Source organism: Calidris pugnax, unplaced genomic scaffold (assembly GCF_001431845.1).
Source record: "Calidris pugnax isolate Ruff unplaced genomic scaffold, ASM143184v1 scaffold518, whole genome shotgun sequence".
NCBI lineage: Eukaryota > Metazoa > Chordata > Aves > Charadriiformes > Scolopacidae > Calidris > Calidris pugnax.
Genome location: NW_015091362.1, coordinates 463,222 through 491,043, shown reverse-complemented (window position 1 = coordinate 491,043; position 27,822 = coordinate 463,222). Strand labels below are relative to the sequence as shown.

The 27,822-nt window shown below is 40.9% G+C and overlaps 1 protein-coding gene across 5 annotated transcripts in view; it reads left to right on the top strand.

Annotated features, from left to right (window-relative positions):
• PHF20 (PHD finger protein 20) overlaps window positions 1-27,822 on the top strand; it is a 77,934-nt gene that overhangs the window by 8,028 nt on the left and 42,084 nt on the right. For 4 of the 5 annotated variants that reach the window (XM_014961173.1, XM_014961172.1, XM_014961169.1 and 1 more), the window contains exons 5-13: window positions 430-553; window positions 5,166-5,280; window positions 11,471-11,642; window positions 11,857-11,941; window positions 12,845-12,924; window positions 18,912-19,299; window positions 19,708-19,815; window positions 20,777-20,953; window positions 21,717-21,890. In XM_014961173.1, the coding sequence (XP_014816659.1) occupies window positions 5,198-5,280; window positions 11,471-11,642; window positions 11,857-11,941; window positions 12,845-12,924; window positions 18,912-19,299; window positions 19,708-19,815; window positions 20,777-20,953; window positions 21,717-21,890 (1,267 nt within the window). In that variant the 5' untranslated portion in view covers window positions 430-553; window positions 5,166-5,197. The remainder of the gene's footprint in view (window positions 1-429; window positions 554-5,165; window positions 5,281-11,470; window positions 11,643-11,856; window positions 11,942-12,844; window positions 12,925-18,911; window positions 19,300-19,707; window positions 19,816-20,776; window positions 20,954-21,716; window positions 21,891-27,822) is intronic. The other variant, XM_014961171.1, reaches the window with a different exon arrangement.

Sequence of the window (27,822 nt, the reverse complement as noted above, 5' to 3'; positions counted from 1 at the left end):
GGAACTTACAGTTGTGTCTTAAAAAGTACTCCTCTTGCGATGAAGTGATACACATAAATAAAACATGTGGCAGGAGCGTAGGGATCCTTAGATGAAGAGCTAGTACTGTTTCTGGGCTAATCCTTCAACAGGTTGGGCATTCATTTCTGTTTTTATAGGTAGGGTAAAATACACTGAGGCGTACTTCATGGTAATAACACTGCTGCGGACAAAACCTGGTAGGCAGACTTCTTTTGTCTGCAGGAAGTAAAAGTCTGTTGTAATCAGCTTCCCAAGTCAGCACCAAAACAATTTTTCAAAGCGATGTTTAAATGTTTGTCAGACTTGTACTTAGTCTTTATAAGATGCCATTAGGAATGTATAATGTAAATGGTGCCTGTAAATACTGTTTTGCAGTCTGATATAGCCATTACCTTTTCTCATCTGCAGGTGTGTGGTTTCAGCACAGCTGTGGTCATCCACTTGCAAGGTCTTCTGATTGTGGTGGGGACCATGGACCTCTCTGGATTGAGCATTCCTGATGGGGGCGTGCAAATTGTAGGGGGTGAACTGGGTGAGGCTTTCATTGTTTTACCACTGATGAAGATGTCAGGCTTGCTATCGTGTGTGCAGATGGCATAAGTAAAAGGTCAAAACTAACTATTGTAGAGCAATAAAAACCTTATATGCAAAATAAGATTTGACTTAGTCCTTGGCAGTTTTAAAACGGACACAAAGATAGGCTAGCAGATCACTGGTGCTGGAGTGAATGGCAGAGACAGCTTAGGCTTTGTGGAATTGACTGTAAACCTCTTTTATCATAGAAACTGCTGATACTGCTATGCATGAGGGAAGCAAATTGAGCTTGTGTCTTGGTGCTTGTGTAGGACCTGCAGTTGAAATCTTGGGGCTGCCTTCAGTGTCCCAGTTCAGTTACACCTGTGCTACTTACCCGGTGAACTGGGGACAGGCTCTTCCTAGTTGCCTTACTCCCTGTTTTTGCCAGTGCTTTTTATTAAACCACTGTTTGTCATAGAATCATGGAATTGCCTGGGTTGGAAGGGACCTTTCAGATCACCTAGTCCAACCGTCAGCCTAACGCTGACAAAAACTATCGCTAAACCGTATCACTAAGCCCTGCCATCTAGTCCCACAAAATCACCAGTGATGTAGAGCACTTTGTAGGAACTGGACAGCAAGCACTACTTCGTGTTGAAGTTTTTTTTTTTTTTCTGTATTGTGCTCTGATGGGAGGAGGGAAATCCCTGGGTTTGGCACAGATACACTGAAGAATGAAGGAGATGAGAGGCTGGCTGAATTGTGGGATTGAATTGCCTTTCTTCTGAGCTCCTTATGAAGTACTGCTTTGAGACAGTACCAAGTCTGGAAGTGGTGCCGATTTAAAGGCAGGGAGTTTGGTGTGTTAATACATAGGGAATGGTTTAAATCACTGGTTCAAACCAGTGATTTGGAAAACAGCGTTTGCAAAGGTAGGTAAGGGTTTGAAAAAGGCTGCAGTGATTCTGCAGTTTCCTGAGAGAAAACAATAGAGGCTGTTATTAGTGCAAGAGAAAGTTTGCCATAACTGCTTTGTTTTTATTTGTATGATAATATGCAAGATTTCTCCAGCTTCCAGAGGAGCCCTCTAATGTTGGAACTTGGTGGTGTGTCAGGTTTGGGGCTCAGCACTGACAGAGCTTAGAACTGAAGAGACTGCAGGTGTGGGTGTACGGGGCCTGTGCTGTTGGCAGAGCAGAAAGCTTGTTTTTGAAGACAAAACCCATGATCCCTGAGGGGGTCAGTGTAAGTGTATTCTCTTCTGCATTGCCCTGATATAAATGTGCATTCCTGGTTGGTACCTGTAAGTCTCTGAACAGTTACTGTCTTTAAAAGTTAAATTACCTCATGGTGACGTCTGTGGGGAAGGCTCTCCCTTTTAAAAAACAGAGAAGTGTGGTTTCAGTGATGCAGATTTAGATATATTTTCTGTTGGAAGTAGTGATTTGTCTAAATCCTGGAGTATTTGTTCCTGAAACAAGTCTAATCCTTAGAGTAGAATAAGAAGTTTTGGAGAAAAGCTGTACAGCTAGCTTTGGGGTAGGCCTGGTAACTCTCCTGTGTTTTAACTGTGGTCTTGAGCAGTTGAGAAAAGTGGATTCCCAGAGTTACCAAAGTGAAAAGTCTCCTCATGTCTTAGTTTAGTTACTAAGTTAGTACAAATTCATTTTCTGCTGAAGAAAATAAGGAAGAGATGTTCTGGTAAAGTGTTTGTATTTCCAATTCATAACTATGACTGTGTCTGATTAGTCTGGGGTTGTTTTTTAACAGTCTCTTTTGATGTAGTTCAAGGGTTTTAAGTAGTCCTTGCAGGAGGGCACAGAGGCTGACACAAAATCTCAAAGCAGAGGCAAGCCCCTGTGTTGAGGGTTTCTTTCTGAGAAACTAAGCTCTCCTTATGGTCGCGGTTGTGCTGGTGAAATATGGATGGGCCTTAGTGCTGCCCATGGGCCTTGTTTGTGAGGTGTGATGTGATTGTTCCCAGTGGATATCATATCATATGGTTTCAGTCTTGCTCTAAGGCTGTATGTTTCAGGGTAAAATGTATCTCATGTAATGTTCTACTAAGTATGATTCTGCTTGAGGAAGCTGTTCCTGACATGAGCTGCAAGTATAAAAAGCCAGCCTGCTTTGGGAGGCTTGTTGAATACAGGTACTGCTGGATCCAGTTAAATCCAGTCACAGGGTGGGAGAGAGAACCCAAAGCAGCCCTGGTTTCATAATTTGGGAGGGGAGAGAGAAGAGAACTTTGAGGGGAAGGGGCCGAGGTTTTTGGGGAGAGGGGAAGATTTTTGCCCATGCCATTTCTTGTCTTTGAACTTTCTGATCAGTGGCCTTGTAACAGGCTTGGCCAAGTTGGTGAGGTGCTGAAGGTGTCTCCTCTGACAAATGCTGGAGTTCAGCTGCCTCTGGCTGTAAAAGTGGGCAGAGTTCAGTCTTCTCACAGACCTTGCAGCCTCTGTAAATAGAGTTAAATGGCTTCTGCTGTTCTTTCAGGTTTCCCTTTACTTGTGATAACTTGTAGGTTTTTTTAATATTTGACTGAAACTATAGCAAGGCCTTCTTCACCAAAATTGACATTTATTTATGGAAGCCCTGTTGTATGAGATCCTGTTAGTGAAGTTGGGAGATGTGTATGGTCCTCTTCAGCTTCATGTAGGTGAGCTGAAATGACTCCTGTTCTTTAGGATTGCAGCCGTTACCGAAGGGGCAACTGTAGAGAGCTTCAATAATGTACTTCTAGGAGTATGTTGTCTTTGTATGTGAAAAGGAGAAATAAGTTTACTAGGACAAGAGTTGTTTTGCAGCTGTAATTACTCCTACAAGTGTTAAGCAAAATGTGTGTCTGTTCCACGTTTGGAAGCATGAAATTCTATTGCTAGTGTGAGAAAGTGGCATTTTTATGATGTAAATCTGCAGAGAAAATAGTGGATGTTTGAGATGAGGGTAGATAAACTTTTTAAAAAAAGAATAGCTTTGCTTTTGCCATTTGGATTTCCAGATTATCTTCTTTAATTCTTACTGTTTATTTTTCATCAGATTGTAAAACCCCAACCAGCCTAATTTTTCCTTAATTTCCTTCCCTCCTCTCCTTTCCCAATTACAAGGTATGGAGGTGGTAGGTAAATGGCCCCCTGCCCCAACCTCTAGACACATTAGAAGACGAGTCATTCCTGGACTGATTTGGATCCATGCCAGGCAAACTTGCAGTTTATCAGAGTGCAAGTTACTTTTCTAGAGTATCTTTCTCAGCTCCTAGGTGGCTAAAACTTTTTGTTTCTTTTGTTGTAGATCACTGTTGTGGATCACTGGGAATTGACCTTACAGTCAGTAGCATGTTTTTTTCCTGTACTGTTGCAGGCTGCTTTAATGATAGTGAAGACAAACCTAAAAGTGACACTGTAGAGGAGATCATCTGGTAGAGCAGTTTCTTTGCAATGTGGTTACTTGAGGTGGTGGGGGTGCCACCAGGACCAGCCCTTGCCAAATGGCCTTGTGTAAAGTGTGTCAATGGAGTAGCTTTTCCTTACAGTAGAAGCTGTATGACTTTCCTAAAGATCTCTCAACCACACTTGAAGTTAGAGTAGTTCTTCATAAAATAGTGTTAATCCTTTTATAGATGCAGCTATATCATTGCTGTTTATGTGTTGTGTGAACCAAAAGGCTGCTGCTTATTTTTGTTGTCAGTGCATATATTCTTAGTCTTGTAGTGTAAAACTAGAAAGTTTTCTAATTTAACATGTGTTTATTTTATACATCTGTAATTAACTCTTTGGGATACAGCCTTACTGTAAGGAGGACAGTATTGAATAAAATTCATTTCTGTTTTTGGATCTTGTGAGCTTGAAGACTACAGGAATGGATCATAATTTGTATCTTTTATAATTGTGGGAAACTGACAAAAGTTTGGGGAAAAAATAGCTCTTGATCAGGCTTTTCACTAAATATACCTTGAGAAAAACTACTTTGGCAAGATCTTTAAACCTTTGTATTAACTGTTGGAAACCAGTCTTACTGAAGGGTCTTTTTATTTTCTGGTTAAAGTGGTGGAGAATTGGGAAGAAAGCAATGCAGATATGCAAGCTGTATAGACAGTCTTCTAAAATTGTAATCAGTTTTAAAAAACTGTCTGTATTACTTGCACATTTGCAAGAAACTATGTATTTCTAATGTCTTTGAACTCTATTGCATTTCTAGTGATGAGGTGACATAGTGTTCTTCAGTGTTTCACTAACATGTTAGCTGAAGGATTGTTATTGTGTTTGGTTTTGCCCAGTTCCTGTTTACTGGATTTCTTGTTTTCATCAAAACCGGGAGGGGGAGAGAATATAATGAAACTTCTATCTCAGTTGTGAATAAACATTGGGTTAAGAGTTTTTAATTGACCTGGACGTTGGAGTTGTGGACAAAGGTTGAATTTCAATCTTTAATGGTCCAGGAGCTACCATTTTGAACACATTCTGTATGCTGTCAGTTGGGAACTCTTGTTTAAGAGATAATTGCCACCATTACTTTCTGCAAACTAAAAATACAGAGGTCCCTTAACATATAGCTTTGGGGGATTATAGTGCATAAGCTTATTTTGTGTATGTCTTGATTAGTGATTGATATTTAATTGCATTTTTCAGGGGAATAAAATCAGCAGTGTTGATATTACAAAATGACAAAACATCCTCCGAATAGAAGAGGGATCAACTTTGAGGTGGGAGCCCAGTTGGAAGCCCGTGACAGATTAAAAACCTGGTATTTTTTTAAAACCATTCATATTATATTAACTCTTAAGTTTTTAATATCTTAAACATTTTGTATTGGTACAATATTTAGAGTCCTGGTCATTGGTTTGTAGGAAAGTAGTTAATTTATAAAAGTTTGTATACCAGTGGTTGAATTGGGCAGTAGATGCTGATATGTTGTGCTGGCCCTTAAAAAGAAGCGTACTGGTGCTATCTGTGTCTGGAAAATAGTACTACTCAAATGTAGTGGGACTTCAGACTGTGGTACTCCTGAATTCATACTTTAAGTTCTGTGCTATACATGGATTGCAGAGCAGACATCATGGAGAGAGAAATCCTTTGCAGTACAGAATACCCAAGGTGGTTCCTTACTATTTCCATTCCCGTTGTTGTTGTGAACTCATAGGCTTTAAACTCTGATTGAAATTGTTACAGCCCGTGCACATTTGAGCGTGGTCAGCTTTAGAATTAAAGAAATTGGTGGGAAACATATTCCACACTATGAAGACTACTCTGGAGCCTGTCTTGCAGACTTCAGTTGTGAGGAAGAGCACTTTTCTTGACTAACCACTGCAGTCAAGGGAAGGGAAAAACGGGCCTAAAAGTTACTTGGGCTAACTTTGAGCCTTCCAACTCTGTTCACTTTAGAAAGTCAGCTCAAAAAATCAGCATTTAATAAAGGTCACTGAATGAGGCATATGATGGAAATCGCTGGAGTCAAAGACTTCTTAAATACAGGAATTAATTTGGTTTTATTAGCTCCTCAAGATTATCTCCTGTCTCCTGAAATCAGCTATGGTTGTCTTTTATTGGAGAGTCTGTGTGGGTTAGATATGATTATACTTTATGCTCTGGAACCTGCCATGTGGAAGTCACAGTGTTGAAAAGCACCTGGACATCCCAGAAGGATAGAGCACTGCCTTAGACACAGGGGACTTGTTCTAAAACATCGTGGTTGTGTGCAGAGTATTTGTCTACTTTCTAGGTACTAGGGGTTGGAATTGTGAAAATGAGTAAACATGACTCTTCACGGAAAGAACATGAAGTACGAACATTAATCATACTTGTATGTTGTGTTGGCTTTCCTGTGTAACCAAGAACTGTGTAGGTGGGGCTTCAGTCTAAATCTGCATGGATTTCTTGTATTCTTGAGCTTTGTTTATACAGCAAAAAAGTCATGCCTACAAAAATGAGATTTCTTAGCCTGTCTGTAATGTAGGCTTATTAAAGATGCAGTTTAGTATAGGTCGTGTTTGAGTAAGCCTAATGACTTGTGTCCGTGGCTGTTACCTTTCTGACATGTTTGGACAATAACAGTATCTCAAGGTATGGGACTAAGCAGCTCTTGCATGGGAAAACTCTGTGGGAGGGAATTCAAGAGCTGCTCTACTTTCCGCATAACCCTTGGCTTGAACTTGAGCTTTGGATATGCTGCATGTCCAAAACCAAGCCGTGTTGTTTGTTTTTCAAAAACAGTTAATCTTAAATGACCTATCTTAAGCATAGAGTTTTGCAGTTCTTTGGTCTAAGAACTTTTAGTTATTAACTGTCCAGTTCTGAAAGTTTTCCTTTGCTTGCTAAGCTTTTGAAACCTGGGTCAGAAAGTCCATGTTTCCTTGACTCTTATCTCTGTCAATTTCTGTTTTCAGGGTTTGTGAACCAAGACTTGTAAGAGCTGGGGACTTGTTTTCTCTTAGCAATGGCAGTGGTGACAGACTCCTGTGCCCCTGCACCCCCAAGTGTGGATTTGTAGAGGACAGCAGATTTCTTTTTTTCCCCAGCTCCTTTCACCTGCTGCTGCATGAACAGGATCACTCTCTGACCTTTTATGTGAATAGAAAACTTTTAGTTTGCTGATATCTGCTTTTCCCAGTGCTGGACCTTCAGAGGTCCAAGCTTTTGTTTTATGTATATTAGTTGCTATGTTGGCACTTAAGCAGAAGTCTGTTGTTTGATCAGAGGGCTGGCTTTGATTTCTGTGCTCACTACCAAACACAGCAGGCCAGTATTGCTTCTCAGATAGAAGTGCTTTGGAAAGCATTTCATGTCAGAGCCCCACTTACCTGCCTTTCATGGCGGTGGCTTATGCCCTGAAATGCTAGTTCAGGACTTTCAGGTTGTTTGGATGTGATGACAACCCTGTTGAAGAGGAAAAAAAAATTGTGTATGCCAGCAGAGTAGTCAATACAGAGTCTGCTCCTTACCAAAGTGCAAAGTGAATTTTGCATCTTTAGAACTTTTAGTCAAAGGTTGCATTTTTGTATCTAGAATCATAATGTATTGGAATTGCACTTCAGTTCCTGGTGCATCACCTCCTAGACTCAAACTCCAGGGAGTACAGTGTGTACTTTTTGGTTCTTAGGGCTTGGTTGAGACATCAAAGCTGTCATGAAAGGCTTTGTGACAGTGTCTGATGTCAGGACACTAAAGGGAGAGAGCTCTGGCCATCAGGCAGTGCCTCCATATGTGCTGAAAGGTCCCTTGGTGTACCTGGTGGTGGAGTTCAGATGATGGAGTAGTGGGACTGCTCCAGTAATGCAGTCCTCAACAGAGAGATCCCAGAGAAACTAGCTGTAATTAAGGACAAACACACTGTCCCAGCTGAACCGAGTTCTTGAAACTCTGTGCATCAGATCAGCTACTCCTCAGTGCTGGCTGGCTGCAAACATCCTCAGTTACCAGAAAGAGCATGACTCTGCACTGGATGCCTACAGTAGGGAAATGATGACACCTGTTGTGTTACCTTATTGTAATGACACCTCTTCAATTTCTTCTGTTGTGTGAGTAAAAGGATTACGAAGAGGTTTGATTCTGGTTGAGGCTCTTGAGTATTGAAAACAAGATTAGTGTTGTTAGTGTTGTGCTACTGTGTTAAAGTTTAGACTCTCAGTCTCCCTAGTTTGATTGCTCATGCTGTCAGGACTTTGTCTCAGTAGTGACAAGATGAAACCCCATAGCTGTTGTCCTCCATGATATTCGTTCTCCTAGATGCTTTCTTTCCACTCGGCATTGCTCTAACTGCAGTAAGCTTGTCTCTCCCTCCGAGAGAGAGGGCGTTGACAGCAATTCCATTTTGGCATACAGGAAAGTAGAAGGGACACAGGCTAGTCCAGGAGTGAGGGGTAGGAACTGCTGCGGTCGGCACTCTGATTATGAATTTCCAGATACTTGCATCTTTCCAGAAGAGGATAGTTTCACCCTTGTGTCCACAAGAAATCTATTTCTGTATTGTCTACTGTGCTTTGACAGCAGTAGTCTGAAGTTGCCAGTTATTGCTTACCCTCTTTGGAGAGTTATGCTGTCTGAGCTTTTGAATGTCACTTGGGTTCTTACCAGAATTAATGCCAGCAGTTTGGGCATCTTGGAGGTTTTTCCTTACTGTTTAGAAAGTGCATAAGGCCTTGAAAGGTACAAGCTCATCTTTCCTCTTGAATTGAGCTTGAAGACTACTTGTTTTGCCCTCCCAATATGTGTCTGATCTCAGCTTGTTTTTCACAGTATTTAATCAGTACCAATTGGGGATTTCTTACCCAGTTAGATGTCTTGAAAATCTGTGGAGTCAGCTAAGTGCTCCCATTGTGGTTTGGGGGAGGATGAGTTGGGCCATCCCTGAAGACATGGCATTTGTACTCTTTTTCAAGCCTTAGCTAGGCTTCAGCTATTGGTTTTCTGTGTGTCCTCCCATATTGTGTTTTCTTGATAAACAAGTCTGAATTTCTTTTTAAGTTGCTTCTACCCCTTGGCATGTTCACAGGCTTTTTGGTGCGTGTATTGATATGCTCTGTTACTCCTCTTTATTGGTCTGTGAGGGCTTCTGCTTGCTGGTGTAGCACACTTGTTCAGTGCTTTGGAGGCTGGGGTACAGATGTTGGAGGAAGGAGTGCAGTGTCAGTGCGGAGTGCTCAGGGTGGTTGAGAACTCAAGAACCTTTGTCCTTTGTTTCAGAGTTTCCAGCACTGTGTTTTGCATCTGAAAGAAAGGTGGTGTCAGGGGGAGCTGTCCAAGTTTGTGGGTAGGTCTAGCAGGGCTTCTCATAGGTTTGCTATATTCCAGGCAAGAGCACTGAACATATGTTTGCTGATGCTGGTTGCTTCAGAAGGAGAAGATTTGTTCAGATTCAGCAGCATGTTACACAGGAGCTGGCTGAGAGCACCAGTTCACCCACACTGGCTCTCAACCAGGCTGAAATTTGGTCTCATTGTCAGGTATGTTTTTGCTGTTCTTGGTGATTAAATCAGCATGTTTCCCCATCAAGGGAGTCTCCAGAAGGTGAGGTGGGATAGGTGTAGGTGATGCTGGTGAATGGTTCTCGGGTGATGGTTCTTGTGGAGAAGGTTCCTCCTTTTATCGGGTATGAAGCAGGGAATAGTCTTGCATTATATAGTCATTTGCTTCTGTCACTTGGGCTTCTCTCTCCCCAGTAGGAGAAGGTTAGTGAAACAAGTGTGTTTACCAGTGGTTATCTGCTTACAGTGACAGAATACTGACTCGGCAGTTATCAGCTTCCATCTTGATCTTCAAGGATCTGGACAAGCCCTAGTTCAATTTGATTCTTGATGGTAAAAGTGTCCTTCTGGCAGGTGTCCTTGTTGAGAGGACCTGGGAATTCCTACCTCCATTTTTGCTGCACTTTGTAGGGAACTGGGTACTGATCTTTGTTATTACCTGTACTTGGTGATAGGCAGTTGCTGAGATATCTAAGAATAAACTATGTTTAATAGAACTATGTTGTTGTACAAGAAAGACTGTGACTATTTCCCCCCTCATGAACCTGTGTAGGGCAGTGCTTGGGGTTATCTAGATATGAAATATGTAGACTGTCGCATAAAGGAAGTTACTTTCTTCCTAGGAGACTGGTAACCCTTTAGAGATGTCCATACCATAAGTATCTCCCATCTGTCTTCATCTCCCCCACAGCCTTTGGTGTGTCTGTTCTGATAACGTACTGGGATGAACTAGTGGTATAGCTTGGGGCAGGTGGCATCGAGTGTGAGCCAGGGCCTTCGTCTGTGGTTGCAGCGTAAGGCTCCAGCATGGCCTGTTGGTAGCGCTTTTTGAAGAAATCATGACTGGCTGTGTCTCAGGTCTGCTGAAGAGTTTCAGTTGTCAGTAGATTTTCATTCCTGTAGGATTCTAGAATGGTAGTCTGTGTTGTGTTTAGGTCTTAATTGTGACATGTCTGGGTTTTATTTTTAGCATTAGGCTTGATCCTTTCAAGATGCTGTTTCTTTCTACTGCTTGTTCTTTCTTTTCAAGTGGCTTTTATCGGGTAAAGAACACTTGTAGATTTGGGTGTTTATTTTTCCTCCAGCTTTGTTCAAGAGTTCAGTGGTACTTTGCCTTTCTTCCACAAAAAACTGAAAATACTGACAAGTGAAGATTTTCTCCTGGCATTATTATTGTGGAGGGGGAAACATCAATACTTGGGATGGTATCTTTGGCTGGGATATTGAAATGTGCTGATTCTGAAGTTACAAATTACCAATGCAATTAAAGAAATTCATAGTTCATGAGATCTCCCTGTTTAGAAAAAGCTGAATTTGGCTCATGTTAGATTCCTATACTTGTAATATACTGAGAGATTTTTATTTAAATGTCCCAGGACTCTGCAGATGAAATTTAACTTTGAGAATCTAAAACTTAAATTAGGTTTAGTGTGCCTGCTAGACTTTTGCTGTTACACTGGGAAGATGATTCATGATGCCTATTGATGGTTATCTCTGAGAGAAGTGAGTGTATTGACCTCCAGGTGTAACTCTTGATAAGAGGGAGCTGAAGCTATCAGTTGGGTTAATGTGTGAAATTTCTAATTGTAGGGAAGATTTTTCTGACTCCTTGATCTCCAGTTAAAATTTTTTTCCACCCCAGACTAAGAACTCCTTAGTTATCTCCTCTTCCTGCACCCAATGTTTTCCTTTGCAAGTTTTGGGATTCTGTTCTGTGCTGAGCTCTTAGGCAAGTTGTAACATCTTTATTGCTTATATGAGTGATACTTTAGTTTCTGCAAGCTTAATATTATTTGATGTTTGTTAGCTGTAGTTACTCAGCTCCCTATCCCACCTGATCGAGCAGATCTTCAGATATTTTGCTTTTGATCATGCAGAAGGCTCCATTTGTGTAATGTTTTGTACCGTAGTTAAGTGTGTGATAACAGCATGCCTTATTCCTAATTGAAATATTTTAATCTACCTTTTGACCAGGTATCCAGCTCACATTGAAGAAATTGATTATGAAGAAGGAAAAGTACTTATCCATTTCAAACGCTGGAACCATAGATATGATGAATGGTTTTGTTGGGACAGTCCTTATTTGCGTCCCTTAGAGAAAATACAGTTAAGAAAAGAAGGATTACATGAAGAAGAAGGTTGTGCAGTAAGTAGAAAATAGAGAACGTTTGAGTATCTAACAGTTTAAAGTGCAGTTGTATGAATTATGACCATTAAAATATTTCACTGTTGCTGTGTTGCCTGCTGTATAAGTTTATAATTTATTTTAAATATTGGAAAACTAATCACTTTGGTGTGTTAATGAAGTTGTATGTTTCAGTAACTCTCAGATGAAAACGCTTTTAACTACTGTCTTCTAGGGATTTCATATAAATGATCAGGTATTGGCATGCTGGTCTGATTGTCGCTTCTATCCAGCCAAAGTTACTTCTGTTAACAAAGATGGTAAGGAGTCACTTTTGTTGTGCTTGTTAGTAATGCATTTTTAATTGTATTCTAACCTTTTTATTTAGGTGAAGAGATAGTACAGCAGACAACTATGCAAAGTTTTATTTTCAATTATATCTTTTGGCCTGCCATCAATTTTTTTTAACATAACCTCTCAACCTTTTCATGAGATGAAAGAACTTTATGCTGGGATATCCAGCCAAGAATTGCTTTAAGTATGTATTTGGGAAAAGTTGTTTCTTCTTAAGTGTAGTATCAAGAGATTCACAGAACCCCATGGAATTGTAGGGGTTTGAAGGGACCTCTGGAGATCACCTAGTCCAACCCTCTGCCAAAGCAGGGTCACCCAGAGCAGGTTGCACAGAAGTGCATCCAGGTGGATTTTGAATGTTTCCAGAGATGGAGACTCCACCACCTCTCTGGGCATGTAAAAAGATGCATGTAACTGCAGTAAACTAGTGTCGGAGCCAAAAAAAAAACACTTTACAAATAAGGGGAAAAAAGCACAGCCATGCTTCTCTTCTTTGAATATCAGTAAGGAACCATGAAGGACTGCTGCTTGTGGTGTGCTTTCTTTAGATTGACTACCTGTTGTAAGATCTAGGAGAAAAAGTCTGTAGAGTATTCCACTGAAAATAATTTTTGGGTTTTGTGAGGAAAACATATCTAAGGAGTAGCTCTAAGCTTAGATGTGCATCTTTATGCTTACCATAATTATTTTGGTAACTTCACTGTTTCTCGCTTTCCTGGCCTATGATAAGACCTCTGCTGTTGAAGTTTCTAATTACAGCAGCTTTTATCTAGAGCTAAATATGCAGCTGCAGTATTGGAGCTGTTAGCAAACGCTTTGTTAAACAACTTCTGATCTTTAAAATCTTGTGCTTTATTTTGAAATTTTAGGTACATACACTGTGAAATTTTATGATGGTGTAGTTCAGACTGTCAAAAACATTCATGTCAAAGCTTTTTCCAAAGATCAGGTAAGCATTGTGTTCATACTACTAGTGTATTCTAACATTGACAGTTCAGGTGGCTAGATTTGATGAATTATAAAATACGAAATGAATACATCATCTCTGTTGCTAACATACAATACATCTGAAGTAAAATCTGTTAAAATGAAAAGGTTATGCAAATATTCATGATATGATGTGCAAAGCTCTCAGGTTCATGTCCCCATTAATGTGCCTCTTGAACTAAAGAAGTTAGACATATAAATAAAAAACTTTTAGAAACCTGTTTTAATTATATCATTGGAAGATTCAGAATGTACATATTGAAGCTAGTGGTAGGTTATTGAAACACACTTTGGTTGTTTTGCCTGTTTGAGATGAATTTAAACGCATATATCTTAAAAATTAAGTGATGGGGACTGTGGAGCAGACAGAAACAATTCTGTACCAAAGTAACTATTTGATTGTCTTGAACCTTTTATGGAAGCTATGAGAAGAGAAACTTTTTTTTTTTTTTACTAACCCACGTTCTGCTTCTATGGTTTGACTGTTCTACCAACCCTTTACCTGCTCAATGCTGTGGGTTCAGCTCATGATGGAAAGTAGTAGTGAGCCATCCAAAAAAAAAAAAAAAAAAAATTGTCTGCTCATGGTGAGGAGGAAGAAGTGCTGCTTTGTACTTGAGTTTTCATATGTAGGCGCTTTGTAGGAAAACCTGACTAGTTCTAGTCCTGTGGAACTTAGTTAAAACTTCTTAAGTAGGAATTCCTTATAGGAATGGTGTTAAGTTTGAAATCTTTCCGCATGTTTCTGTGCGGTAGCTGTAGCCTGTGGGTTTTAGTCATGCCTTATGCTTTTAGTTTTCTGGAACTTTTAATTTTGAGCAAAGAAATTTAATCTCTCCCCTCAACACGAGTCTTAAATACAGATTCCAATAATGAATATTAATGAGTACAATTTAAACCTGTCACTGTTGTGAAGAGGCGTGCCATTCCTTGGAGGTCTCCAGGTTGTTATTTGCCAGGCTGGGAGGGAAAATTATTTCAGATTTGCCACAAAGTGCTCTTAATATCTTTCAAATTGTAATAATTGTGCCTGGTTGAGGGTTGACTAATATTCGCAAGGAAACTACCTAAAGAATCTTCATTGCCATGAGAAATATTTCTACCATATTTAACCGTAAATAGATGAAGTTGAAGAATCTTATGAAATATTCTGCATAAGAAAGGCAAAATATTGTCTTCTCTCTCCTTTAGGGAGTTTCATGTTTCTTTCCTAGCTTTGGGTAGGTTTTGAAAGGGATTTTAAGTTTTCTTCTCCATTTAACCACTGGGAAGACTGGGAAGACTGCTCTTAACCTAAGAGATAACTTACACTAGAACATTTTCTTCTGGCCTTTAGCATAAATAGCATACAGGGAGAATTTCCTAGTGAGCTCTGCTTACGCTATCAGAAGTAAAGTGTAAGAACAAAAAACAACTGCAACCAAGCTCCCCAAAAAACATCGCACCAACGGAGAGCTCAAAATTCAGTTGTGAATGTAAGCTCCTTAAGGTGTGGATTCAGGTACAGCACTAATGTAGCAGCATGCTGGCAGTGGAGGGAAGCATCATGTTCCTGTAGGCGAGACTGTAGCCATGAAGACACATATGGCTGATGTCTAAGCTGTTCTAAAAAAAAAAAAAAGACCCCCAAACTACCTGTTTTAAGAGAGTGATGTAAGCTGGTCATCTTTTCTTTAATGATGGTGTTACTCTGTCCCTACGTAGAGGCTGTAACATGCTGTACTGAACACTGATGTTAAAATGCTAATGACCTGCACCCTGTGGATGTACTTATGCAGGGGCTCACAGCTTCTAAGAGTTCATACTGTATTTATGGCTCAGTTTCTTGAGAGTTGACTAAGATGGTTTATGTGTGTTCCAGTACCACATACTTGATTGAAATGAGATTGTTCTATGAACAGCACAACTGATAAAACCTAGTGTCTGAAGGTTGATTTTTTAGTGATGTTTGAGTTTCCACTGAAACTTCTCTCATGGCTGTGGCACTTAAGGATTTTACAGAAGACGGATTTTTATGATGTCTGGTAAAAATGGTGCTCAGACACCTAAGAAGGAAAAGATATTTTTTTCCTTTTGCTTAGCTGTTTTCATGAAATATACAGCACTTTGATCTCACATTTTTAGGAAGTGACTTTTTTTTGGTCACCTCTGTGCCAACAATGGTTGAAATAATATTATAGAAGGTGGAGGAGATTGCACATTCACCATTTATTGCACCAAGATTATTTCTTGGGACTGTGGTCTTAAAATGGCAATCTCCTAAAGTATCAGTTCATGTGAGCCACATAGAAGAAGACTGGGATAGGAAGAGGAAAGATGTAGTGTATATACAAGGAGATGGTGAGTCTTATGTGTAGTCTCAGAGTTTTGTATAATTCAAATCACATGTTCGGCTTTTTTTCCCTGAAGAGCTATTGAGGTATTTAGCCTTTCTTGTCCTCTTCTTCTTGTTCAAAGTTTAAGCTTGTTGTGCCTTGCAGAACATTGCCTGGGAAGGAATATGGTTGCTCTTCAATGCTTCAAGTTATCAGGCGACAAGAAGAGGGAAGTTAATTCAACTAAAGATGGTGTTGACACATGACCAAATATAAATTATTAATCCAGGCACAAAGTTAGAAGATTTCTGTTCATCTGACCAGAGAAGTTCTGTGACAGCCTGTAGCAGGATCATTGGAATGGGGAAAAAACCAAAATTGGTATCCCTCCCAGGTGGTGTTAATGTGAAACCTCATCACAAAATGGAGGACATAGAGTAGCAGTGAGCTGTTGATATAGGGGTGTTCTTACCAGTTTGGTGGTGTCATAGGGGGAACTATGGGGAAATGAGGTTATGGTTGAATATTGTATCAGTTTCTTTTTGCCCAGGGGCTATTAAGGATTTTCATCCGTAATGCTGAACACATGCTGAACACAAATTACAGGAAGACAAAGTTTAACATTTGTCTTTAAATTTAAATATGTATATTTTAACATCATGTGGTTCCTGATTGAGTTGATCATTGCAGTTGCTTTACATGACTGAAACATACTAATTACAAGCTAAATACTGGTGTAGTCTGAATGAGACACTTTTGTGAAAGGAAAATAATTTTTTTTTTATCCATGTGACTGAGCTGTTTGTGCTTCTCTCTTGACTCCTACTCTTTCTTCAGTGTCCCAAGTAGACTTTAAGTATTGCAGAATCACAGAATCTTCATGGTTGGAAGGGACCTTTGAGATCGAGTCAAACCATACACACACTCACCAAAAAAACCCCAAAAACAAAACCAAAAACCCTCAACCCAACAATCTGGGCCACTAGAGCATGACCTGAAGAGCCATGTCTACATGTTTCTTAAATAACCTCCAGGGATGGTGACTCCACCACCTCCCTGGGCAGGCTGTTCCAGTGCCTGACCACCCTCTCAGGAAAGTAATCCTTCCAAATATCTAATGTAAACCTCCCCTGCCGCAACTTCAGACCATTTCCTCTGCTCCTGTCATTATTCCCTTGGGAGAAGAGGCCAACCCCCACCTCTCTACAGCCTCCTTTCAGGGAGTTGTAGAGGGCAATGAGGTCTCCCCGCAGCCTCCTCTTCTCCAAACTAAACATGCCCAGTTCCCTCACCCTCTCCTCATAGGACTTGTTCTCCAGACCCCTCACCAGCTTGGTGGCTCTCCTCTGGACACGCTCCAGCACTTCAATGTCCTTCCTGTAGTGAGGGGCCCAGAACTGAACACAGCACTCGAGGTGAGGCCTCACCAGTGCCCAGTACAGAGGCACCATGACTTCCCTCCTCCTGCTGGCCATGCTATTCCTGATACAGGCCAGGATGCCATTGGCCTTCTTGGCCACCTGGGCACACTGCTGGCTCACGTTAAGCTGGCTGTCCACCAACTCCCCCAGGTTCTTTTCTGCTGGGCAGCTTTGCAGCCACTCTTCCCCAAGGCTGTAGCATTGCCTCGGGTTGGTGTGACTGGAATGCAGGACCTGGCGCTTGGCCTTATTGAACCTTATACAATTGGCCTTGGCCCATTCAGCCAGCCTGTCCAGGTCCCTCTGTAGGGCCTTCCAACCCTCAAGCAGATCAACACCTAGTTTGGTGTCATCTGCAAACTTACTGAGGGTGTACTCAATCCCCTCATCCAGATCATCAATAAAGATGTTAAACAAGACTGGCCCCAAAACTGAACCCTGAGGGACGCCGCTGCTGAAGGGCCACCAACAAGATTTCACCCCATCAATCACAACTCTCTGGGCACAGCCATCCAGCCAGTTTTTTTTACCCAGTGAAGAGTACACTTGTCTATGCTGTGATTCACCAGCTTCTCCAGGAGAACACTGTGGGAGACAGTGTCAAAGGCCTTGCCAAAGTCCAGGTAGACAACATCCACAGCCTTCCCTCCAGCGAGAAGGCAGGTCACGTGGTCATAGAAAGAGGTCAGGTTGGTTAAGCAAGACCTCCCGTTTCATAAACCCATGCTGGCTGGCCCTGACCCCTTGGCTGCTCTGCACTTGCCGTGAGAGCTCGCTCAAGATGATCCTCTCCATGATCTTTCCCAGTATGACAGGCCTGTAGTTTCCTGGATCCTCCTTCCAGCCCTTCTTCTAGATGGGTGTCACACTGTCTGCCCTCCAGTCATCTGGTACCTCCCCTGTTGACCAGGATTGTTGATAAATGATAGAGCATGCCTTGGTGAGCTCTCCTGCCAGTTCCCTGAGTACCCTTGGGTGGATCTCATCCAGTCCCATAGACTTAGCGTGTCTAGGTGCAGAAGAAGATCATTAACTACTTCCTCCTGGATTATGGGGGGGTGTGCTCTGCTCTCCATCCTTATCGTCCAGCTCAGGAGGCTGAACACCCTGAGGGTAGCGGGGCTGACTATTGAAGATGGAGGCAAAAAAGGCATTAAGTGTCTCAGCCTTCTCCTCATCCTTGGTTGCAATGTTCTCCTCCGTATCCGTAAGGCATGGACATTCTCCCTGACTCTCTTTTTGTTGATGTATTTATAAAAACTTTTTTTGTTGTCCCTTATATTAATTGTCAGGTTGAGTTCCAGGTGGGCTTTTGCCCTCCCTAATTTTTTCTCTGTGTAACCTAATAAGATCTCTGTACTCCTCCAGAGATGCCTGTCCTTTAACTACTTCCTCCTGGATTATGGGGGGGTGTGCTCTGCTCTCCATCCTTATCGTCCAGCTCAGGAGGCTGAACACCCTGAGGGTAGCGGGGCTGACTATTGAAGATGGAGGCAAAAAAGGCATTAAGTGTCTCAGCCTTCTCCTCATCCTTGGTTGCAATGTTCTCCTCCGTATCCGTAAGGCATGGACATTCTCCCTGACTCTCTTTTTGTTGATGTATTTATAAAAACTTTTTTTGTTGTCCCTTATATTAATTGTCAGGTTGAGTTCCAGGTGGGCTTTTGCCCTCCCTAATTTTTTCTCTGTGTAACCTAATAAGATCTCTGTACTCCTCCAGAGATGCCTGTCCTTTCTTCCAAAGGTGGTAAACCCTCCTTTTTTCCCCTAAGTCCCATCAAAAGTTCCTTGTTCAACCAGCCTGGCCATTTTTCCCGCCCTTTAAAATTACGCCGCACGGGGACAGCCTGCTCCTGGGCCTTTTAAGATTTCCTTCTTGAAGAGTCTCCAGCCTTCCTGGGCCCCTTTGCCCTTCAGGCAAGTAGTACTGTGCAAGCTAGAATTGAGCTAATCTGCACATGGGAATGAAGAAACAGCAAATCTCGTACACCATGGAGGTATGAAAAGCATGAATGCGTTGCACTGTCCTGTTGACACTGCGTAGGTCCTTGAACAGTTCAAGTGCCTCTAGGTTTTAATCTGTGGGTTGCAATAGAGTGTAAGCTTTTATCATTTGAAATATTGGACAAGGATGCAAATCTGCTAAATACAAAGGTGGGGGAGGATTTTGAGATTGCAATAAGTTAATTTTCATGTCATTCTCTTTATTCTAGAATATCGTGGGTAATGCTAAGCCTAAGGAAAGAGGTAATGAAATTCCGTCTTCTCCTGAAAAACGGGAGAAATTTAAAGAACGGAGGAAAGCAACAGGTAATGCAAAGAAAGACAAGGATGAAAAGACATTAAAGTCTGAGAAAAGAGTTAAGCAACCTGATAAAGAAGGAAAATTAATAGTCATCTCAGAAAAAGGCAAGATCTCAGAAAAGAATATATCTAAGAATGGAAAAGAAGATAAAGAGAATATATCAGAGAATGATATGGAATATTCAGTAGATACACAAATTGAGAAGAAGCCTGAGAATGACATTATAAAGAGTCCACAGGAAAACGCAAAAGAAACTAAACGAAAACGTGGAAGACCGCCAATAACACCTCCAACGGGTATGTAGCTAGACTTAAATGTTTAGGCCATTGTATCAGAACCCTTATGAACTTCCCTAAAGGACCAAAAAGAACAGTCTTGCTCTTTCACAGCCTAAGTCTCTAGAAACTTGAAAAAAAATATAAACTCATCTTTGTTCAGTCTTGCTTAGGACAGCTGAGAGCATACTTGTTAGTCAGGTTTGGAGCTTCAGTGGTTTGGTCAGAGGTTAGTTTTAGGCAAGTAATCTTCATATATTATAAAACATGTCTACATAGGATTAAGTGCTAATGCGTAGACTTGGGGAGCCATGTGAAACTGTACTTATGCAAGTCCAGTATTTTAAGTTGTGAGTCTTGGGAATTATGGTTCAAAAAGTTTTGCAGCTTTATATTCATTCCATTTTTGCTCTCTATCTAAATACGTAGAGCCAAGTTCTCAGACACTGCAGCCCATAACTTTGGAGTTAAGACGTCGGAAAATACCAAAAGGAGGTGAAGTTCCATCAAAGCGTCCCAGGATTGAAAAAAACTTGTGTGAGTATTTTTTCGGTATTCAACTCTCACAGTATTTGATCATAAAAGTTCTTGAAGCTTAACTGTAGGGAGAAAGAAAGTCTGTAGTATTAACCTTGAACTGTGATACGTGACATGGCTGAAATGCAGCACCTGTTTTTATTAGATTGCCCATTCATATGTAGCATCATCATGCTGAAATTCACTCCTAAATCTGGTAAGTGGATATGAACAAAGGAACCACAGGCGTGAGTCTTGATGCAGAAGTTCATAAACATAGGGGTGGCAGTGATGATATCGCTTCCAATATGTAGAAGGTTATAAAAGCATTTTTCTAGTTGTAGAAACTCCTTAGTTACTAGATGGAGGATCTCCCACATTGCTTAGCAAAGAAACTTTAATTCTAAATAAATATTTGTGTCACTGCAATCTAATAGCTTCTGCTTTATCTTGGTATACTGTGTAGTGATGTTGAAGTTGAGGGTAGTGATGAGGAAAGAAAATTAGATTCTCCATAGTATTATCATGAACAAGGGGATGAGGATCTGAAGAGGGCTGTCTTTCCCTTCCATAGGACCACAAAGGATTAAAACTTCAATGCACATACGTTATCCAGCTTCAGGTCCAAGTTGTTTGTGTGTCTGAATCGTATTTCTGGTATTATTTATGTCTGTGGGACAGCTACTATTTAAAGCGAAGTTTCACCAGTGAGATCCTGATTTGTAGTCTTACTTCAAATCTGGTGCTAAAAGAAAAAGTTGAGACACTTATAAGATAGGCTTTTGCTCTATTTTTATGCTTAATTATAACTGTTAATATGGCTGTAGCTTTTACAGAGAGGTCTTATCGCCAGCTTTTGCTATTAACCACAGTCCTTAAAAAACACACTTCAAACTGTCACTGGGAGAAGTCTTTAAAGTTTGCTTGTGAGCTGTTTAGTAATTCTGTAACTGCATGGCACCATTGAATTTTTCTGTTCAAGCTCAGGAAAAATTGAAGAACTCTTCAGATGACCCTGAAAGAGACCAGATAAGGAGACGGTCTTCAAGACTCTCATCTAGTATTAGCCATGGGATTATAAATACAGATCATGTCACAACTTCAACGGAAACACAGCCTTTGAAAGATGCAGTATCTAACCAAAAGGAATCTGAGAAGGGTAAGCAGCTTCCTGGTACGCTCTGAATTTGTGGTGGCATGGCAGTCATCTAGTTGTTGCAAGTGCCGTATTTTCATTTCTGTAGCCTGCAGGCTCTATATCTACAATTAAAACCTGATTCCATCAGCAGTGCAGAGGAAACTCAGGGGAAATTTACATCTCTTTCTGCTGCTGTGATTGGCTTTTATGTTTGATTTGTTCTCCATCAGTAACCTTGGCATTTCCTGGGAGGAACTTTAGCAGTAGAGGGATAACTGGCCAGGACAAACAGCCTTGTAAAAAGAGAGCTCCATAGCTTGCAAAATAACAGAAATGTTGTGGTTGGGTTTAAGTTTTAACACTTTTAAATTGAAGAAGTAACACAAATGCTAAACTTAGAGTTTAATCCTCTTGTTGAACACTAAAAGCACCAAAACAGGGTGCTTTTAATATTAGTCTGGGTGGAGGTAATGATCCCTTTTTCTGCCCTGTGCTTCACTGCGTTTCCCTTTCATGGGGAACTCTGATAATAGTTTGAGGAGACCTGTACCGTTTTAGGCTATAAAGAATTAGCAGCCTGTGTGTTCCTAAGTGGCTCTAAATGTAGAGGGTTGTTACAAGTAGCTGTGTTGTAAAAGCTTAATTTTGTGTTAATACAACAGCAAGCAGTCTGAACGCGGATGGATATTTGTCTCCTCTGTAATGCGATAAATGCAGGTATTGATGTTATGGAATATGCTTTTGTGTGAGTTTTACTCAATTAAAATTTTTTCCTCCATTCTAGTCCAGTTACAAATTCCTCTTGAATCTGACCAAAGTTTCAGTGAACAAGGATCTCCTGGAAACACATCACGTAGCACATCGCTCAGTACGGATGCCAGTTTTCAGGAAGAAAAAGTTGAAGACACCGAGTCTTCTTCTGTTGCTGTTAGAACCCAAGAACCTTCTGCTGCTACAGGTTCAAATTTTGATTTCATACGTAATATTGATGCCTTTCTGAAGGCAACTGATGCCAGGTCTTCTGTGCTTGTACACAGTGTCACTGACAAAAATTATGCATTCTTGCAGTGTTAAGCACAGGGGAAAATGCCTATTTTTTTTCCTAATGGACTCAGTTTTGATCTTATGCTTTGGAGATTGACAGCAGTCTTCCCAGAACTTGAAATCATAATTTTTAAATGACTGGGTGTAATATTTTTAGTACATGAATGGTGAATTTAACAAATATGTGTCTTCAGGTTACAATTTAATGTTTGTAATTCTGGATTTATTTGGACTAACATCTTAAGAGGTGAGGTTCTCTTGTCATTTCAGTGCTGCAGGTGTGTGTTAGTGTTGATGTTTGGGAATCCTGATTGTGCATTTCTATATCCTTATGTTTTTGGCTTCTGTTAAACTTATTTAGCGGTTTTAGTGCAAGTTTATGGAGTGGTTCAAACATTTCAGTGTCTGCCTTAATAATGTATATATTCTGTTTTCTCTTAGCTGGGGGGTATACTTAAAATTTCCTATACAGACAGTAGAGTATGCCAAAATGTAGTCCTGTCCTGTGGTTATTTCTTGTAACTTTAATACTTGTATCTGCAGCTAATGAGAAACTTGAACTACAAATTCCCATTTATGGTCTATCAAATAAGCCTAAATTTAGATGGTGCAGAGCATTTAGAGGGATTTACAATTGCTCAGCATTGCTAGAGTAATCTGTATGTGATGGCTTTCGTCCTGTTTGTTGATTGTTCCAAATTTACTCTCCTGTTTGCATGTGTCCTCTTGCACCTGCTCCCCTGTAACTGTACAAATGAAATGTCCTCACCCTTTGCCACTGATGTGCCCCTTCAGTGCAGGAAGAAATTTACTTCTTTTACTTTGCTCAGACTTGATGTGTCTTTTACTATTTAAAAATGAGAGCTCTTTTGATCTTGCTCTCTGTCCTAACGAGGCTGATGGTATAGCCACCTGTATTCTCACTGGTATATCCAGAGTCTTTTCAGTTGACATGTGGTGGGGCCATGCCTTTCCTTCCCTGCATTTTGACAGGGAGTTTAGAAGATACAGAGGGGCTGCAAATTCTTTTTGCTAGTCTAGTTGCTGTGTCCTTTTCAGTCTCTAAAGTACTTCTGGATTTAACTCTTTTTTTAACTGATGGGTTTTAGCTTGTTTTGGCTCATGAAGGCAAAACCACTGTTTGGTTGTTGAACCTTAACACAACATTAATCTCTCTGATGCCAAAGAATTGCCCTTACTCTCTGTGGTAACTCTGGGTATGCGAGCTCTTGACAGCCTGCCTGCAAATCTCCAAAGCAAAGGAAGGATGTAAAGAGTGTTCCTCACCCTCTTGCAGGAGGTTAAACTGATATAATGTGCACTTCATGGTTTAAGTTCAATACTTCATCTGAAGAATTGCAGTGTAACATCACTGGTTTCCTTAAGTTCATGTGCTGACAAGTGGTGAAGCTCCTCACACGCGCCTCTCGGGTACTGCTGTAATAGTCTGCTGTCTGGCTGAGCTCATCTGCGAGCCCGTCTATCGGAAACATGCAGCGCCAGCAGTGTTAGCATGTCCTGCTCTGCTTTGTAGCTCTTTCCTCTGGAATTTGAAGTGCCTCTCCTCAAAGGTGCCTTTGAAACTGAATAGGCATCCTTGAATGTAATTTTGTTAAGATGAACAGCCATTTTCTGTTGGCAAATTTTCAACCTGGAGTAGCTTTTGTGGACGACAGGAGGGGCTGTCTGCTGTAGCAGCAGAGGAGCATTGGTTTTTATTTCCTTGTTTGTTGGATCTCTGGAAGATGTCCCTGGAGTTCTTAATAGAAAGACTGCAGAGATTTGTGTCACTGGGAGTGGATAGAAATGCTAAAAAGCCCTGATGCTTCTTGATCCTGTTGGAATCTTGTGCTTCAGGCAAGCAGAAAAAGTGGTGGCTGTGGTGAGTCCAGTCTTAGGCAGGTGAGAAGGTGTGCAGGTACAGGCACGGCTCCACACAGTGGACTGGATTACTCCGAGGTGAGGTGTGCAGGATTTGCACCTTAGAGACAGCTCTTCAAAGTGATAGAGCACATCACAGCAGTTTTGAAAATTGAGAGAATTTTTAGTATGTTTGAAAATACTCACTTTTCAGTTTGTGACAAACTATTAATAGGAGGTGTGGCAAAGCTTTCCACCACAGTGGATACAGCCACATTTTGGACACGCTTTTTGTAGGAGAACAGTATGATAAAATGCTTTTTAACTACTGTTGTCTTGCATGATAAATTTACTGGATTTCTTAAAGTGTGTTGTTTAGCTGGCAGCCATTTAGACTTTTATATCGTGAATTCCTGCAAACTTTCAGTTTCAAGTGTAGCATTTTTAAGATAATGCTTATTTTTTGAATAATCTTTTGGAGGTACTCATTGCACTAGATTGACAAACCACAGCTTTGTTTGGTAAGGCCTGAGAATTTGAAGAATGGTACATTTTGGCTCTTTGAAAGAACACGCTCTACTAACAGTATGGAAAACCTTTGTTAATGGTTACAGATGGTCTTCCAAATGGTTAATGCTGTATTAAGAAGGCATCTGCTGCCATTGCCTTTCTAAAATAATCCAGAAGTAGTAACAGAATATTCTCAAAAATAAAGAATATTTTACTTAGTACTGTAACGTGTAATCACAAAGCTTGGGGGTTAGTGATCAAGTACTAGTAAAAATGCTCCCTGCAAGAGCATCTATTTTCTAACTTAAGTACTCATTTAGGGTGTTTCACAATGTCTTAGTTTCAAGTAACTATGAAATCAAAGGTGTTTCAAAATTTGTTTTACTGGTATATGTGGAACTGGGGTGGTGTTGTAGCTGTATGGTCATCTTCAGAGAAAGCTTTTAAAAAAAAAAAAAGAGTAGCTCAGGGCTATAATGCAGTGAGAGCTAGTACATACCTTGGCAGTATGTGTTAGGGGTTACAGCAAACAAATCACTCCTAGTGACTGTGAAAGAACAGACAACACAGGCTTGGATGTGTAAAAATGTTTTTTTTCACCGAAAGGGTTATCAGGCATTGGAATGGGCTGCCCAGGGAGGCGGGTGAGGCACCATCCCTGGAGGTGTTCAAAAGACGGGTTGATGTAGTGCTGGGAGGTATGGTTTAGTGATGGTGATGCTTCTTGTTTGTTGTGCGGGTGTTTATTTTTGTCAAAGTTAGGTTGACGGTTGGACAAGATGATCTTTAAGGTCCCTTCCAACCTAGAAGATTCTGTGATTCTGTGTTACTTCTCTGTGTATTTGTTGCTGATGGGGAAATCTCCTTCCATGAAAACTTTAGGGAAGTGATTGACAGATTTAAGGATTTAAGTTAAACTAAAATACCAGCAAACTTTTTTTTCCTCTACTCAGTTGTGTTCTGATTGAAATTACAGATGTAGTTTACAATTGGCTTGTTTTATCCCCTTGAACTTGTATAATACATGTTGGAGTGAAATGCTGTGTTTTGTAAGGAAGTAGGGAAAGGAATTCATTTGTACACTTGAGATTTATACAGTAGCGTTTCTCAATGCTGCTTTTTCAGCATTTAGTGTAATTTTGGCAGCAGGTAAATGGGGCAGGACACCAGTATAGTGCTGGTGTGCGACTGAACCATTGGGAGTTCAAAAAACTGTGATCTCTTTGGATATCTTTTGCCATTAACGCTTCCCTCTGACTTGCTAATGTGTATATCACTGAGTGTTTGTAATTTGGGCTTAAACTGGGGAGAATTCCAGCTAAATGTGTGATACCACATAGTGGTGGTAGTCATGCTGATGTGCAGGAGCTGGCTTGCTTGGGTAGAGTCTGTGAAGCTCGGGGGACGGGGCTTGGTTCCCTTCCCTGCCCAGAGCCTCTGGCGCAGCCTGAGTGCTCTGGGCACCGGGGCTGCTGTCAGCGCTGCAGCGAGCTGGGTGAGGGTTGTGTCAGGCCATGCACTTCCATTGAATTGTGACCTGAAGGTCAGCACTCTGATGGTGTCCAAAAATCCCCACTGCTCATTTAATTAAAGCCATCTCATTTAAAATTAGACATGCCAAACATGCGTCTGGGTGGACATCCAGATGTGGCAAGTAGGTGTTTTTATTGGAGAGAACTCTTAAGGACGGGGAATAAGAACTGTACGGGGTCTTTTTGAGTAAGTGCTGTCACCTGAAGTTATTAATGAGTGGATTGTTGATAAAAGAGTTTTAGAATCCATGGACCCTCCTGTGGATAAATCTTCTGTAGATAAACGTGGATCTGTGTTTCCCTGTACGTGCTTCTACCTTCCTGGTGGGACTGAGCCTGTGTGCTGGGTGCGGAGGAGCGGGTAGGGAGCGGTGCGGCTGGAGGTTTCCCTGGCGCAGTCCACGTGCGAAGCCCTGGCATCCCAAACAGCCCGGGAACATCCCCAGTGGCTTCCTGCTCCTGGAGGGTGTTACAGAGCCTGAGAGTGCTGTCCCACAAATAATTGCTGGGGGAGGCCGAAAGCTGAGTTAACTTATTTCATGGGTTAATTAGAAAGGAAACAGAATCTCTCCAAATAATATTAACTGTATGTCAAGCAGTTACATTCTCAGACTGCTGTGGGTATTAAAGAGCTGTGGGGTTTGGAAAGGGGAGAGGTATATTGTCAGAATAAGTGGTGCTGATGGAAAAAAGGGTTAGTTCTTGTGCACAAGACTCCCACAAAATGAAGTATGGGAGTTACACTCAAAGATAACTTCTCATACTTGGAGTAAGTGCAACATTGTAACCCGGTACTAACTTTTTTTTGTCTATAGGCTTTAATTCAAGTCACTTGATGGGAATTAATTCTTTTCCTGTAGGGAAATACTACAAAACATAATAAAATTAATAACTTTCTTTTTCCTTCGTGTGTTAGTGTTGTTTTGACATGGGTGAGTGGTGTACCCTGGTAGTACTAGTTTTAACTTGCATGATGTATAGGAAGAACATGACTTTTATAGCATTCAAATATCAGGAATTTATTAAGGACAAAAGCATTCTTTTTGAAGAGCAGTTTCCCGGTTAGTGGCTGGTAGGTGATTCAAGATTTCTAGTAGTTGCAGCAAATACCATTTGGAGTGTTTATATGCTTGTTAAACTTTAAAATGTGTATATCTGTAATATGTTCTAAAGGGCAATATAACATTTCATGTCAAAACTTAAGTTCCTTTTTAAAATTTTTCAACAGAATTCTGATTGATTACACGTACTAGAGGATAAAACCCCCATTCTGCTGGGTTTTGGCTCTAATGTTTAGGGACCAGAACTGGTGATTAGGATTTAACTGAATCAAGTTGTCTTTAAAAAACCCAACAACCAAGTGACAGCCTGTTGGCAAATATTTGCAGCCAGTTGAAGTTCTGTTTCATATATCTGAAAACAGGCTTAGAAGCACTCTACAGCTGTTCCTGTGGCTTTACGCTTACAAACTGATTTGACCTTAAAGGTGAACTGCCTTTGCACAAATCTGCTATTGTGTTTGTGGTTGTATTTTCCAGAACTCTTAAGATTATGTTTTTATTTGCATAGAGATGCATCAGGGATTCCATTTGCCTTATACTTACCACATTTTTTTCTAATTTTGTCACTTTTAGCTCTGGGTTTCAGTTAAGGAGAAGCATAATATCTTTGCATCCAGTTTGAGAGAGCAGCTGGGTATCCTGCAGCTTACCTAGGTAGGCTTTGATTCCTTCAAGGTAGTGTAAAAGTTGTCATTTTAAGCCTAACAATATAGTATGTAAAGAAGTCCATCCTGCTTTGCTGACTTACAAAAGTTTCTTACAGCTAGACACCATGATCTGGACACGGTGTTTCTGTCACAGCTCAAGGTGTGGGTAAAGCCTTTACCCCCTGCCCCAGCTGCTCGCCCTCTCTCGAGTTTGCAGGGGTTTGCAGAGGAGCACA